Source organism: Musca autumnalis, unplaced genomic scaffold (assembly GCF_047663935.1).
Source record: "Musca autumnalis isolate F117 unplaced genomic scaffold, ASM4766393v1 scaffold_1, whole genome shotgun sequence".
Taxonomy (NCBI): Eukaryota; Metazoa; Arthropoda; class Insecta; order Diptera; family Muscidae; genus Musca; species Musca autumnalis.
In genome coordinates, this window is record NW_027411644.1 from 7,137,893 (window position 1) to 7,155,072 (window position 17,180).

Sequence of the window (17,180 nt, forward strand, 5' to 3'; positions counted from 1 at the left end):
TGAGCATCAACAAATTTACGCTCATTGAGAGCACAAGGGAGACCTAAAAATTTCTCTGCCTTACTCTGATCTAAAATTTGGCACCGCCGTGCCAAAGAAGAACACATTTGATCTAAATGAACGATATAAACGAATGAGCTGGATACGAATCCGTTCGTTCTTTTCACGGAGTCGTTCCTTTGAGCCGGTTCGTTCATGAACGACACAACTCTAGTATAGTCCATATTATATTTTCATCTATGTCGGGGAGAAATATTACGAAGACAAAATTTTGGGCCTTATCGTTCAATAGTTGTCATACGAATCATTTTGGCGTTAGGAGTGGACCGATATGACCTTTCTATGAATTTGATCTAAGTTTGGCCGAAATATTACGAGTAACGTTTTGACCAAATCAGTTAATCCGTTTGAAAGTTATTGTCCAGCCAGCCAGACAGACGAACGGACATGGTTAACTCAACTCCAAATTGTCCGAAATTGAATTCGTACAAACATGCTTGCGTTATAAAACCATTAATTTGATAAGGCACATTTTAGCCTTATGAAAGTGTATGTTCCCTCGTCAGTCCAAAGGCTGAGGGTATAAAAAATATGTAAGTCGCTAATTTTATCATTTTTTATAGACATCGTTCAAGAACGGATATTCAAGAGTTAGTAACTTTTTTATTTACCAGCTTTCGTGTGAGGCAGACCTTCGTCTATGGGCTTATGGAGCACCGGATACACAAGCGATTTTTTTTTTCAAAAGTTATTTGTTCAGGACTTTTTTTCAAGAAGTATAAACTTGACGAAAATTATATTTGTAGACGGTTCGAATAATATACGTGATATGGGTAGGACGTTATGTGATGACTATACCAAAACATTACGCGTATGCCCATTTTTAGTAAGGTTTCCATAAAAAGTTGTACTGATGTAATAAAAACAGCGAACTCTATTAGACATAAAACTTAAAACTTGTCCCCTAACAGGTCTTCGCGGAGACCGATGTAGCGCAATTTAAATTTGATGTGAGTTGGAAGAACATTACGATGTGCAAAGTTTGGACCAAATCGGGTACTCCCTTTAAGTGTTATCTTGCAAGCTAGATATGTATTTTATTTAGTTGTCGTATGTCGTTTGCAACTATTGCATAATTTTTGCATGAAGTATGAAATTGTCACTGAAAAAAATTTACCGTAGTAGTAGGAACCGCGAGGTATACATTTAAAACGAGCCGGGAGGTCGTCTTATACTACCCGATATACAGTGGTTCCGCCCGTGGACAAAAATCGAAAAATTTATGGCGACAATTTTTATTGCGATTGAAATAAATATTCTCTAAACATATAAAATTTTTTACATCCAGTCTTATTTTTGTAAATTTACAGCGGTTATACGCCAAGTTAACTCGAAGAAGTTGTGATTTGTATGTGAGGTCTTAAAAACGAAAAATATATCCGCAAAGTATTCGTAGGTTATGAGTAAAATTATAAAAAAAATTGGAGAGGTAAATGTGCAACTTTCAAAATGAAGCTTATAGGTGATGGCATTGGCAATGTTTTTACGAAAAAACAAATTCATAACTCGTTTTCTAACTTCATTAAAAATAAATTCTTAATAAATGACTTTTTCTGCTATTTTTAATATAATTACTATTAATTTGTTTTGAGTTTTACTAATGTTGTGAGCATTTGTGAGTCTCGAATTTTTTTTTAGAATGCAGATGAAAGTCTCTAGTTTGCGATTAAAAAAAAACCAGCTGCCCCCATCTGCCACCCTCTAATTTATTCATCTTACACCGCGCCCGTAAAATCGTCAAAATTCCGAAAATCGGAAGGTACGTTTATATGGGAGCTATAACTAAACATAGACGATTTTTTGCATGGAGGTATTTGGTTCACTCAGAACTCAAAATGCCAAATTACAGCCAAATCAGTTGGAAAATTTCGCTAAAATTGTCAAAATACCGAAAACCTGAGGGTACATTTATATGGGAGCTATACCTAAACGTGGACTTGTATTGAATATTTTTTGCAAGGAGGTAGTTTATTCACTCAGAACTCAAAATGCGAAATAACATCCAAATCGGTTTGTTAATTTGGCCAAAATCTATGTCTATGGGAGCTATACCCAAATATGGACCTGCATCCACGAAAATTGGGTTTCTATCTTCTTGGCTTGTTATAAACCTACGTTTAAAATTTGGAGCCGGTAGCTCGATTTGAACTATTTTTGGCACTCTTTTTCATACAAGTGGGACCACTGTGCGATATGGACTATCCATACATATTCGGACCTGACCTATATGTACAAGATATAAGTATCGTGCGAAGTCAGCCAGACATATGGACAACGCTTAATCGACTACAAACGTCTGAAACGGGTTTCGTCCAAATATTCTTGGGATCCCAAATCATTATTTTGATGAGGCACAACTTTGATTGTATCAAAGTGGATATTCCCTCGTTAGACGAAAGCCTGAGGGTATAAAAACAATATAAAATTTGGAAGAAATACGATTCTAAATTGTTGACATCTGAAACATCTGAATATAGAAAAATAAAATTTTATGGTTTTATTACAGATTTCTTAAACGAAATTTAAATACATTTTACATTATATTTAAGAATACAAAATCCAATTCTATTTGTGGTTGTGACTTATATGATACCTGCAATAGTAGAACCAATTATCTAATACAGTTTAGAGTAATTTAAAATTTCCATGGTATTGCATTACCCAGGTGATTTAAAAACAATTTCAAATCATATTTGTTGCTATAATAAGACAATAAGAAATTATTAACATATCTATAGTATAAGTGGATGTTTGGTTTGTGACATGGACAAAATAAGTTAACCTATTCTCAAAGGAGTTGTTGGAAGACATATATATTTAATTGCGTAGTTCATTTGTTGTACAGCAAGTCAAATACATACATATGTGTAAACGTAAGCGAATGAAATTTGTCTATTATTTTATTTCAGTATAAAAACTGTTCACTTATGTGAAAGAATCTTCAAGTTTTACCGGTTTTTACCCGCCACACCTACCACTTTTACCATTTTAAAAACTAATTGGTATGTTCCAATTATTATTAAGAATTAATAACCAAAATTATTCTCTTCATCAAAACAAAAACTAATCAATATAAAAAACTTACATATCAATTCCATTTCGATTACTTGTTTTCATTTTCTTCTCCATATCCATTTTAATTTTCTTCATATCCGCTCAAGGTTTTCCTCTGACTTTATCACGATTCATTCATTCATATGCATCGCAGTGTAACCACTCACACAAACATGTCGTAATTAATACTTAGTGTCCTTCATGACCACTTTGTTGAACGGTCTCGGGAGAAGTGTGTTATAAAAACACATACATTCATACATGAGCGCAAACATATGTAAATCCACTCTTTTATTCTAATAAAAGGCCATCAACAACAATCATAATCCTCGGAATACTAATTCGATGTTTGAATCTAGATTTGAATGGTGATTTGTATGACTCAGCAATAAGCAACGAGCAAAATTATAAATGAACCACGACAATGTATTGTAGATTTTGTCAGAATAAAGAAAAGAGATAAAATGGATGATTTTTTCCAAAAGAAAAATCATCAAAGTAATAAGCGAATTAAAAACATAACAAAATTTACAAGAATATTTTTTTAACATGTGATTAATATTTTCTGATTTAAAAAGTTTTATAACAGTTTGAGTTTTCTGAAAGTAAAGTCATGTTTAGGATAAAATGCTTACAAGAGAATTCATCAAGGATAATGGCGTGAATTTTGAAATTTGTTCCCAACAATGTAGTTGAAATACTTTTTTATGGTTTATGTAAACACTTTTGTTTATCTATGTTCTGAAAAGGGTCTTTCAAGTAGTAATTTAGTCTTCAACATAACCCATTATGATGCCAATATTCAAATACTCAATCTACATGTTTCAGTATAAACAAATATACTTATGACCCCTAGTGTCGATATTTATTAGAAACAATATTCCCCCTTTTTCAATTTATAGAAAAATAACTGTCATTTTCAGCCCTGAGGTTTGCAAAAGAGGCTGATGTCTGCTTTTATTGATTATTTTTTCTTTTAAAGTTTTGCCCACATTTAAAAAGAAAAGGGATATTCAACTATTTAAATGGCGTTTCTTTTTTGGTTTTTTTTTCAACTATGTATTGTTCGCATTGCCTATTCTGAGAGAGCAAGGAAGTGTCTGTTCATGTAGACTATTATAAATATAAATAAAAGGATATAGGATAGGATTTAAAATATCATTGTATTGTGTGACAAAATAGGAATGACACTCACAAACCAGCACATAGACAAGGCGACAGAAAATCAAGCCGACATTTATTCCAGTTTGCACATTCATCCATAGGAGGTGCGTGTGAGTGTGTGTAGGAAAGTTTCTGGTGAATTCCTTTTGCGACGCCCTTTGATAGCTTGCCAAATAACTTGAGGCAAGAAACTGGCTTTTCTCATAGTTTTCTTTTTTATTTTTATATTTTGTGTGATTTTCGTTCATGCCATTTCTTTGGCCTTTCATTGGCTCTGCGTCTGTGAGTGTTGTGTAATGGTTGAAGAAATTCGAAACAAATAGATGTAGACAACAGCAGTCGTGTGAAAATATTTCATTGCAAGAGTTGGCAAGTAGGCATCTTTTACTAGGAATCAGTAATAAAAATATCATAAATTTATGCAAGCATTTAATTCCATTCCAATATGAAATATTTTTGATTTCACTCAAATCGAATTGATTTGTTATGTGTACGGCATTTTAACCACAAAGGGGGTTAATTTCACCAGTAACACCATAGCCCACAAAACGCCTGGGTGTAAAGTTATTTATGTAATAAATTATTCAAGTAGAAGAGTAGGTGAAGTACTGCTAAACTAAATTGTTTTTATTATTAAAACAGCTTTGTTAGTTAACATGGTTAAAATAATACAACAACAGCTAAAAAAGCAAAGTAAGTCACGCAACATTTACGTACAGCGGGGAGGTTATAGTCAAAGAAAAATATTAGTAATAAAATACCAAAATCACCATTTAAACTTCCAGCTATTTTTTCAAGGATAACAAATACAAAGGTTACATAAAACCATTATTTGGGCATAGACAATGCAATTTATCAATTGAGAGATTATATTGTAGATTCAAAAAAAAAATTATAAAAAAAGTTCATCAGTTATGAATTTTCTTATAGAAAAGTTCTGAGGATGATGATAGTTCATCGCCGATGATTTTTCTTTTATGAAGGTACTTCGGAGATGACTTTTCTCCAAGAAAATTAATCGGAGATTACTTTTTTGGAGAAAAGTTTACCAGTGTTGAAACTTCTTGAATAAAAGTTCATCAGTGAACATTTTTCTTATAGAGAAGATAATCAGTGATGACTTTTCTTGTAGAAAATTCCATAGGTGATGACTTTTCTTGATGAAAAGATCATTGGTGATGATTTTTCTTATATACTTTTCATGGGGAAAAGTTAATCAGTGATGACTTTTCTTCTACAAAAGTTCATCGGAGATGACTTTTCTTCTAGAAAAGTTCATCGGAGATGACTTTTCTTCTAGAAAAGTTCATCGGAGATGACTTTTCTTCTAGAAAAGTTCATCGGAGATGACTTTTCTTCTAGAAAAGTTCATCGGAGATGACTTTTCTTCTAGAAAAGTTCATCGGAGATGACTTTTCTTCTAGAAAAATTCATCGGAGATGACTTTTCTTCTAGAAAAGTTCATCGGAGATGACTTTTCTTCTAGAAAAGTTCAGCGGAGATGACTTTTCTTCTAGAAAAGTTCAGCGGAGATGACTTTTCTTCTAGAAAAGTTCAGCGGAGATGACTTTTCTTCTAGAAAAGTTCATCGGAGATGACTTTTCTTCTAGAAAAGTTCATCGGAGACGAATTTTCGTATAGAAAAGTTCATCGGAGATGAATTTTCGTATAGAAAAGTTCATCGGAGATGACTTTTCGTATAGAAAAGTTCATCGGAGATGACTTTTCGTATAGAAAAGTTCATCGGAGATGACTTTTCGTATAGAAAAGTTCATCGGAGATGACTTTTCGTATAGAAAAGTTCATCGGAGATGACTTTTCGTATAGAAAAGTTCATCGGAGATGACTTTTCGTATAGAAAAGTTCATCGGAGATGACTTTTCGTATAGAAAAGTTCATCGGAGATGACTTTTCGTATAGAAAAGTTCATCGGAGATGACTTTTCGTATAGAAAAGTTCATCGGAGATGACTTTTCGTATAGAAAAGTTCATCGGAGATGACTTTTCGTATAGAAAAGTTCATCGGAGATGACTTTTCGTATAGAAAAGTTCATCGGAGATGACTTTTCGTATAGAAAAGTTCATCGGAGATGACTTTTCGTATAGAAAAGTTCATCGGAGATGACTTTTCGTATGGAAAAGTTCCTTGGAGATGACTTTTCGTATAGAAAATTTCATCGGAGATGACTTTTCGTATAGAAAATTTCATCGGAGATGACTTTTCGTATAGAAAATTTCATCGGAGATGACTTTTCGTATAGAAAAGTTCATAGTAGATGACTTTTCGTATAGAAAAGTTCATCGGAGATGACTTTTCGTATAGAAATGTTCATCAGAGATGACTTTTCGTATGGAAAAGTTCATCGGAGATGACTTTTCGTATAGAAAAGTTCATCTGAGAAAAGTTCATCGGAGATGACTTTTCGTATAGAAAAGTTCATCGGAGATGACTTTTCGTATAGAAAAGTTCATCGGAGATGACTTTTCGTATAGAAAAGTTCATCGGAGATGACTTTTCGTATAGAAAAGTTCATCGGAGATGACTTTTCGTATAGAAAAGTTCATCGGAGATGACTTTTCGTATAGAAAAGTTCATCAGAGATGACTTTTCGTATGGAAAAGTTCATCAGAGATGACTTTTCGCATGGAAAAGTTCATCGGAGATGACTTTTCGCATGGAAAAGTTCATCGGAGATGACTTTTCGCATGGAAAATTTCATCGGAGATGACTTTTTGTATGGAAAAGTTTATCGGAGATGACTTTTCGTATAGAGAAGTTCATCTGAGATGACTTTTCGTATGGAAAAGTTCATCGGAGATGAATTTTCGTATGGAAAAGTTCATCTGAGAAAAGTTCATCGGAGATGACTTTTCGTATAGAAAAGTTCATCGGAGATGACTTTTCGTATAGAAAAGTTCATCAGAGATGACTTTTCGTATGGAAAAGTTCATCAGAGATGACTTTTCGTATGGAAAAGTTCATCAGAGATGACTTTTCGCATGGAAAAGTTCATCGGAGATGACTTTTCGCATGGAAAATTTCATCGGAGATGACTTTTCGTATGGAAAAGTTCATCTGAGATGACTTTTCGTATGGAAAAGTTCATCGGAGATGACTTTTCGTATAGAAAAGTTCATCGGAGATGACTTTTCGTATAGAAAAGTTCATCTGAGAAAAGTTCAGGATGAGGAGATGACTTTTCGTATAGAAAAGTTCATCGGAGATGACTTTTTGTATAGAAAAGTTCATCGGAGATGACTTTTCGTATAGAAAAGTTCATCGGAGATGACTTTTCGTATAGAAAAGTTCATCGGAGATGACTTTTCGTATAGAAAAGTTCATCGGAGATGTCTTTTCGTATAGAAAAGTTCATCTGAGAAAAGTTCATCAGAGATGACTTTTCGTATAGAAAAGTTCATCGTAGATTACTTTTTGTATAGAAAATTTTATCTTCAATGACTTTTCTTATAGAAAAGTTCATCATTGATGACTGAACTTATAGAAAAGTTCATCGGAGATGACTTTTCGTATAGAAAAGTTCATCGGAGATGACTTTTCGTATAGAAAAGTTCATCGGAGATGACTTTTCGTATAGAAAAGTTCATCGGAGATGACTTTTCGTATAGAAAAGTTCATCGGAGATGACTTTTCGTATAGAAAAGTTCATCGGAGATGACTTTTCGTATAGAAAAGTTCATCGGAGATGACTTTTCGTATAGAAAAGTTCATCGGAGATGACTTTTCGTATAGAAAAGTTCATCGGAGATGTCTTTTCGTATAGAAAAGTTCATCGGAGATGTCTTTTCGTATAGAAAAGTTCATCGGAGATGTCTTTTCGTATAGAAAAGTTCATCGGCGATGACTTTTCGTATAGAAAAGTTCATCGGAGATGACTTTTCGTATAGAAAAGTTCATCCGAGATGACTTTTAGTATAGAAAAGTTCATCGGAGATGACTTTTCGTATAGAAAAGTTCATCGGAGATGACTTTTCGTATAGAAAAGTTCATCGGAGATGACTTTTCGTATAGAAAAGTTCATCGGAGATGACTTTTCGTATAGAAAAGTTCATCGGAGATGACTTTTCGTATAGAAAAGTTCATCGGAGATGACTTTTCGTATAGAAAAGTTAATCGGAGATGACTTTCCGTATAGAAAAGTTAATCGGAGATGACTTTCCGTATAGAAAAGTTCATCGGAGATGACTTTTCGTATAGAAAAGTTCATCGGAGATTACTTTTTGTATAGAAAATTTCATCTTCGATGACTTTTTTTATAGAAAAGTTCATCATTGAAGACTGAACTTATAGAAAAGTTCATCGGAGATGTCTTTTCGTATAGAAAAGTTCATCGGAGATGACTTTCCGTATAAAAAAGTTCATTGGAGATGTCTTTTCGTATAGAAAAGTTCATCGGAGATTACTTTTTGTATAGAAAATTTCATCTTCGATGACTTTTTTATAGAAAAGTTCATCATTGAAGACTGAACTTATAGAAAAGTTCATCGGAGATGTCTTTTCGTATAGAAAAGTTCATCGGAGATGACTTTCCGTATAAAAAAGTTCATTGGAGATGTCTTTTCGTATAGAAAAGTTCATCGGAGATGACTTTTCGTATAGAAAAGTTCATCGGCGATGACTTTTCGTATAGAAAAGTTCATCGGAGATGACTTTTCGTATAGAAAAGTTCATCGGCGATGACTTTTCGTATAGAAAAGTTCATCGGAGATGACTTTTCGTATAGAAAAGTTCATCGGAGATGACTTTTCGTATAGAAAAGTTCATCGGAGATGACTTTTCGTATAGAAAAGTTCATCGGAGATGACTTTTCGTATAGAAAATTTCATCGGAGATGACTTTTCGTATAGAAAAGTTCATCGGAGATGACTTTTCGTATAGAAAAGTTCATCGGAGATGACTTTTCGTATAGAAAAGTTCATCGGAGATGACTTTTCGTATAGAAAAGTTCATCGGTGATGACTTTTCGTATAGAAAAGTTCATCGGTGATGACTTTTCGTATAGAAAAGTTCATCGGTGATGACTTTTCGTATAGAAAAGTTCATCGGTGATGACTTTTCGTATAGAAAAGTTCATCGGTGATGACTTTTCGTATAGAAAAGTTCATCGGTGATGACTTTTCGAATAGAAAAGTTCATCGGTGATGACTTTTCGTATAGAAAAGTTCATCGGTGATGACTTTTCGTATAGAAAAGTTCATCGGTGATGACTTTTCGTATAGAAAAATTCATCGGTGATGACTTTTCGTATAGAAAAGTTCATCGGTGATGACTTTTCGTATAGAAAAGTTCATCGGTGATGACTTTTCGTATAGAAAAGTTCATCGGTGATGACTTTTCGTATAGAAAAGTTCATCGGAGATGTCTTTTCGTATAGAAAAGTTCATCGGAGATGACTTTCCGTATAAAAAAGTTCATTGGAGATGTCTTTTCGTATAGAAAAGTTCATCGGAGATTACTTTTTGTATAGAAAATTTCATCTTCGATGACTTTTTTATAGAAAAGTTCATCATTGAAGACTGAACTTATAGAAAAGTTCATCGGAGATGTCTTTTCGTATAGAAAAGTTCATCGGAGATGACTTTCCGTATAGAAAAGTTCATCGGAGATGACTTTTCGCATAGAAAAGTTCATCGGAGATGACTTTTCGTATAGAAAAGTTCATCGGAGATGACTTTTCGTATAGAAAAGTTCATCGGAGATGACTTTTCGTATAGAAAAGTTCATCGGAGATGACTTTTCGTATAGAAAAGTTCATCGGAGATGACTTTTCGTATAGAAAAGTTCATCGGAGATGACTTTTCGTATAGAAAAGTTCATCGGAGATGACTTTTCGTATAGAAAAGTTCATCGGAGATGACTTTTCGTATAGAAAAGTTCATCGGAGATGACTTTTCGTATAGAAAAGTTCATCGGAGATGACTTTTCGTATAGAAAAGTTCATCGGAGATGACTTTTCGTATAGAAAAGTTCATCGGAGATGACTTTTCGTATAGAAAAGTTCATCGGAGATGACTTTTCGTATAGAAAAGTTCATCGGAGATGACTTTTCGTATAGAAAAGTTCATCGGAGATGACTTTTCGTATAGAAAAGTTCATCGGAGATGACTTTTCGTATAGAAAAGTTCATCGGAGATGACTTTTCGTATAGAAAAGTTCATCGGAGATGACTTTTCGTATAGAAAAGTTCATCCATACATACATACATACATATGTTCCCACAACATCCCCGAAGGGACAAGGGAGACTTCTCTCATATCAATGTGTGCACGCCACTTCATATTGGCTCAATGATATGGGACCTACTTTTTATTGCCGAGTCCGAACGGCGTGTCTTACGACACCACTTGTAGAGAAGTTTTTTCATGGCTTAAATACTCAGGAAATGTCGCCACATTACTGAGGGGGGAATTTTGCCACAGTTGAAAATTTTGATGTTGCTTGGCCTGGGATTCGAACCGCAGACCTTCTGAGTGCAAGGCGGACGTGCTAACAATTGTACCACGGTGGCCCCCATCCATCCATCAGCCCTGAGATTTGTTGCAGTTGTTCGCGATCGGAACATATATTTTTTTTAGAAAGATTAAATTAATGATTGAAACTTTTTCTCTGGCTAGTAACTGTAAAGGTTACTACTATTTTCCCAAATGTTGTCTGTAATTACATTACGATGCAATTGTTATGAATTTCCTTTATTAGGTTGAAATCAATTTATATATTATTGTATCTCCCAATGCAATAATAATGTATATTTGTATATATGAGTGTTCCTTTTTATAACCTCATTAGTATTTCCTTGAGTTATTTTTGTGTAATTTCATGAAATTGCGCCGTTTGTTTATTTATGTATACCTTACCTCAATTTTTCGGGTTCGCTGACGTTGCTTATTTCATAAGAGAAATATACCAAATAATTTATTTTTCTCCCTGTATTATACAGCGGGTAGTTGGTGTTGAAATTGTAATATCTTTAACGGTTATGTATGGCATTATGTGTAAAGCAAGGCAATTTAATGAATTTACGTTATTAAATAATGCGTATTCGCATTACCGGGAAATTATATCGTTAAGCATGAAGTTCAAGGTTAACAGTCTTTGTGGAGGGAATTTTTGATAAGATTAATAAATTTTCATTACTTATGTATGTGAAAAAAGAAGAATGTGTTTATGTTTGAGGACTGAAGAAGGTATTTCGATTAAAAAAATTATTTATAATTTCTCTTTTTGCAGTATTTGTTCACATTACTTTGAATTGTCTGTTCACTTTGACTTCAATAATCCATTTTTGGCATGTTTACTGAATTTTGTTGCAATTATTTTGCAATTGAAAAGTTTTACCCTCCTAATGACGCCATGGTGTTGAGTTGCTTTGAATTGATAGTTATTTGCATCGTCTTTGAAGAACCAACAAACAAGTGATTTGTAAAACCAACTCCCAAAGTTATAATGAATGGCCTTTAGTTTTTGCCCAACAATTGCTTGGACTCCAAGTCAAATATAAAAAAGGAAACCTTAACTTTTCGACCCTTGGTGTTTTTGTTTCGCTTAAACTACACTGAAGACGAGACCAAGACTAAAACACTTTTAATACAAAGAAAATAAAAACGTCCTTTTATACATCAACACAACCACCACCACACATAGTTTGTAGAAATAAGTTTTCTTATTTTCTTTCTTTCATTTCCACACCTTGTTTTTGTAAGAACGAACGGTGGTGTCCATGAACAATTTTTTTTTTGTGAGAAAAATAAATATAGATTTATATTGCATTGTTTTCATGTATTTTTGTTTCTTTTCTTCTTGTTATTCTCGTTTCATATGACTGGATCCAGCAGCTCCACTCGGAGTATAGGAGCACTTATCGTTGGCATGAGTTCACTGGTAATTCAAGGCCAGAAGTGGTACGGCGAGCACCAGCGCCAAATCCAAGTCAATTTGTGGGTAAGTTCAAGATCATCCATCCCTTGTCCAATTACATTAATACAGAATTAGATGAGTCGACAGAAGATGATGTTGGCTTCATTAATTTACAAGAAATCGAGTGTTGAGTTTTTGTGAATTTGAGATTTGGGCACATTAGATAGAACATATCAAAAATGTGGGTAAAAATAGACATAGAGGTCACTTGTATGTTTGTCGAATTAAATTTTATATAATACAAAAATGCCATTTTTTACAGTAGAAACTTTTTCCGATGGTAAAAATTAAATTAAAAAGGAATATGTTCTTTTTCACTTATCCGATGTACATATATGTACAGTGAAAGTTCTCTCAAATATGAGTATCCATTATTATGACGAACTTAAAAGAAAAAAGTCACATATACGCACCTCCTTCCAAAGAACAAAGAAATAATTGTTGTGAATTTCAAATGCCACTTTGAGACAGGCTTGACTGTAGATTGATTGATTGATCCAGTTTTTATAAGACTTTCGTGCAAAATAAAATACACGTGTTCTTCGTCTCATTTTCTTTGGATGTATGTACTATGTGTGCATATTTTTTATATTTCAGGCCATTTGTCATGTTTCCTTTTCTTTTATTACACTTCTCTTTTTTTCTTTTGTTCTGCTTTTTCTCATTTCAGGTACAACGAACGAACCACCATTACCACGTAGAAAAAAATGCCCAGAACTGGCCTACAAATCGCATGAGTTCATTATAGGTTCCGAATACACAGATGCGCGTAACAATGCCGCAAATCGTATGCCCAGAGTAAGTATTTCCATGCATTTGTTCATAGATAATTAAATAGTCATACAAGGGCATATACAAATCTGTATGTATTTATATTCATATCTGTGTAAGTATATACTTGTTGGTCCATTCACTCAAGCTATTATTGCCACGGGGATTTGTTAGTTACACCACTCGTCATTGGCATGGGAATGAAATTTTAGGATATTGTATTTTAGGATATTGTTTTTTACTTTCGGAAATGAGGAAATCTTCTGGGAATTAAGATCGTAACAGTAAGGATAGAATCTAATTCAGGCGGGCCGACGAATTTTTTCTTGGCCCGAATTGCGTCACATTTTCCAAATTCCATCAGAATGTATGTCCAATTTTGTGTTTGGTGCGTCCAATACATGAAATCGGCCAAACTTATCCAAATCTGAACAGTCCGAATTCCATCACACAATTAAAAGTTTATTGTAATGGGTCATGTAATGTAATCGGCCGAAAATATTTACGTGAGCTATAGTCAAATCTGATCTTCCCCAATTTTAAGGTGAATCTGGCTATAAATGTCACCTGTACTGTGGTAACGAACGGACGGACATGCATTAACCGACCCAATAAGTGATACTATGTATATTAAGTTGGGCGATTTAAACATCATAAGAGGCGCTTCGAGTTTCTCATTCCTGGTATTGTACTAAGAAAAAAAGTCCATATGTCTACGGTGAAAATCGAGCCTCCCGATTTTGACTTGAAATTTTTACGGTGAAAATGGAGCCTCCCGATTTTGACTTGAAATTTTTTATCCATATGGCCAAAATTGCGTGAAGGAGCTTTCCAATGCTTTTGCGATGTACTAAAGAGTTCTTAATTATTGTCTTGACTACAATTTTTGTCTTAGTGTTAAATCGAAAATCTCAATGGTTTGGCTGCTATATACCACAATATCCAAAAAAAAGAAAAAAACGTGAATAAAAACTTCTAAATCGGGAGGCTCGATTTTCACCGCTTCCTTGTCCTATACAAATTTAGACGGTTGTGTCATCCTAAACGTAGTTGATCCAAATCTACTCTGGCTTGTCGTGGAAGTTGACGTACTTCAGCTGCAACGTATGGGGTATGCATCTGCAATTGCAACTGTGTGAATGCTTAACTTGCTTTATATGTCTACTGATCTAGGTGATCCCTCTTATATTGTTGGATTTCTCTCTAGATCATGAAGATCTCTGCGGACATGCCGGGGTAGGAAGTCCTATCTACCACGCGTTGATTGGGACGACTCTCAAGGTAACACCCGAGCAAGTACTGGAAGAATCTTCAAGCACAGATGATATGAGGAGGCACCCTGTTGCAGTTCACAGGACGGTGTTCTGACAGATTTGAATACTGTTCCATCGCGTTGATCATATGTTCGAGGGCCGACCTATGGCGTTATATGTGACGAACGAGCATGCTTTTTCGGCACCCCAAGTGCTGCTGGGCAGGGACTTGAGAACCTTCTTCCTACACCTCAGGTTGTCGCAGATAGATATAGATGACTTCCGCGAATGGCGTGTCGAATTTTACCCCAAGAATCTTGGTGGGAAGTTAGTCATCGGAATTCGACTACTATCGACCAGGACATTCAGCTTTATCTTCGTCTTCGCAGTCCGTCTGATGGACAGAGTTGTCGTAAACTTTGTGGTAGATATTTGCATATTTCTCAAGCGAGATACCCGACGCCAATATCGTACCATCATCCGCATACATAACGGTCCCAATGCCGTATGAATTGGTGAAACTAGGCCAATTAGCTTCCCCATGATGAAAGTGCGGCGTTCAGAAGTTATGAAGTCGGTCGGTCTGCTGTTGGCGACGATTATATGTAGGAAGATGGTTCTACCCAAGAGAAACGAAAAGTTTCCAGGTGATGTCATTTGTCAGACCAGGTGACACAGTGGTAATGTCTGGCAAACTAAGCAACCCTCCTCTAATTCTGGTAGGGACATCTTCATTGACCCTGCAATATGTAGATCTATAAATTTGCTCAACCAGCGCTATACCCTTCTGGGCTAATGTTTGATCTTTATCCTGTATAAGCAACTCTATCTCAGCAGTTCCACACCTGACACATTACATGTATTGAAAGTTATGCAGCTGTAAGTTGCAGTTGTTGTTGAGCTTGGTTTCCGCTACTATGATATTCTTCTATAATTGTCGAAGTACGTTTTAATATTGATCCTTTTTACCCTTCCCTATTTTATGGGTTTTTTCATATTTCCGAATCGAAATTGCGGTAATTTGGTATTGCTGGTCTCAGTAGGCACAAAAGTTTAATGCGAAAAATTGTAAATATGTATAGATATATGTTTTGGTACTGACACCGTTCAACGATACCGGATTCTCAATGGATACTTACTTACATAGTTGGCCCATTACAGAACATTTGTTCCATAGACCGAACTAAGAAAAGATCTCCAATTCTCTCTGTTTTTCGCTTTCTGGAATACCACGCTTTGTCATCTCTTCATCCACTTGTTTGCGCCATCTATTCTTTGGCCTGCCTGCACCGCCATGTGGCATGTATTCATACGCTTTTTAGCGGGTTCATCATCGCTCATTCTTATGATATGGCCTAGCCAACGTTGCATCTCGATACGTTTAACTATATTCATGTCTTTGTATAGCTGATATAGCTCGTGGTTCACACGACGTCGATATTCACCGTCAACGGAAGTCGGCCCGTACATCTTTCGAAGAATTTTCCTCTCAAATACACCAAGCACTCCCTTATCTGCTTGCGCAAGTACCCATGCTTCGGAGCCATACATTAGCACGGGTAGTATCAGCGTTTTGTATAGTGTTATTTTTGTTTGACGAGATGTGGCTTTGTTTTTAAATTGCTTACTTAAACCATAGTAGCATCTGTTGGCCAATACAATTCTTCTTCTTATTTCACAACTGATGTTGTTTGTTGTGTTTATGGCAGTGTCGAGGTAGACGAAGTCTTTAACTACCTCAAAATTATAGGTACCAACTTCCACAGTTGGTCCGAGCTCTATAGACGCTTTTCGCGTCGACACCATCAATTTGGTCTTTTCGCCGTTTACCACCAGACACACTTTCGCAGATTCTGCTTCGATCTTCCTAAAGGTATCATTTACTTCCTTTACTGATCGTCCCATGATGTCTATGTCATCAGCATTAACAAGTAACATGTGGCTATTGGTGTAAATTGTGCCATTTCTTTTGACATTTGCATCTCGTATTACCTTTTCCAGCAAAATGTTGAATAGGTCAAACGAAAGTCTGTCTCCTTGTCTGAAACCTCTTTTGTTACTGAACTGTTCGGAGAGATTCTTTCCAATTTTAACTGATGGCCTAGTGTCAGTTAAAGTCATCTTACAAAGCCGGATGAGCTTTGCGGGGATTCCAAATTCAGACATTGCATGGAAACCTTTATTCGGAGGGGACTGTCGAAAGCTGCTTTATAATCGACCAAAAGGTGATATGTGTCGATCTGCATCTCTTGGGGATTCTCCAGGATTTGCCGCAGGGTAAATATCTGGTCAATTGTGGACTTGCCAGGTCTAAAGCCACATTGGTATGGTCCAATTATTTCGTTGACCATTGGTTTTAGTCGTTCGCACTATATCCCTGACGCTATCTTATAGGCAATAGGGAGAAGACTTATGCCCCTATAGTTGGAGCATACAGTCTTATCTCCTTTCTTGTGGACAGGACACAGGATGCTCATATTCCAATCGTCGGGTACGCGTTCTTCCTGCCAGATGGTCTCTAGAATCCAAGTATGGATTTTGCGGCTGTTTGCATGGAGTGGGCAATATTTTGTCATTGTGTTGTTATGTTATCGGGACAAGGAGTGCTCTCATTAAGCAATTGGGCTAGTTAAGTGGAATATGCTGTGTCTATCTGTTGTGTTTGCAGCATATCGATGTCCAACTTCCGCGTTGTGTCTGTTCGTGCTTTATTTGCAACGTTTAGACGGGTACGTATCTATGCTGCAACAAGGTAGTGGTCCGAATCAATGTTTGCGCCTCGGAACGATCGTACATCCAACACGCTCGATGAATGTCTTCCATCTATCACAACATGATCAATTTGATTACTTGTTCTTTGATCAGGAGACAGCCAAGTGCCCTTATGAATATCGAGATGCTTAAATCTGGTACTGCTAACTACCATGTTTTTTTTTTGCAGCTGC

The 17,180-nt window shown here is 35.5% G+C and overlaps 1 protein-coding gene across 34 annotated transcripts in view; it reads left to right on the forward strand.

Moving 5' to 3' along the window:
* Positions 1 to 17,180, forward strand: part of LOC141390590 (uncharacterized) — a 158,166-nt gene that overhangs the window by 73,638 nt on the left and 67,348 nt on the right. For 22 of the 34 annotated variants that reach the window (XM_073963684.1, XM_073963566.1, XM_073963743.1 and 19 more), the window contains 2 exons: positions 12,130 to 12,235; positions 12,882 to 13,009. In XM_073963684.1, the coding sequence (XP_073819785.1) occupies positions 12,130 to 12,235; positions 12,882 to 13,009 (234 nt within the window). Of the gene's footprint in view, positions 1 to 12,126; positions 12,236 to 12,881; positions 13,010 to 17,180 lie in introns of all 34 variants that reach the window. The other 12 variants (XM_073963674.1, XM_073963617.1, XM_073963614.1 and 9 more) reach the window with 1 other exon arrangement.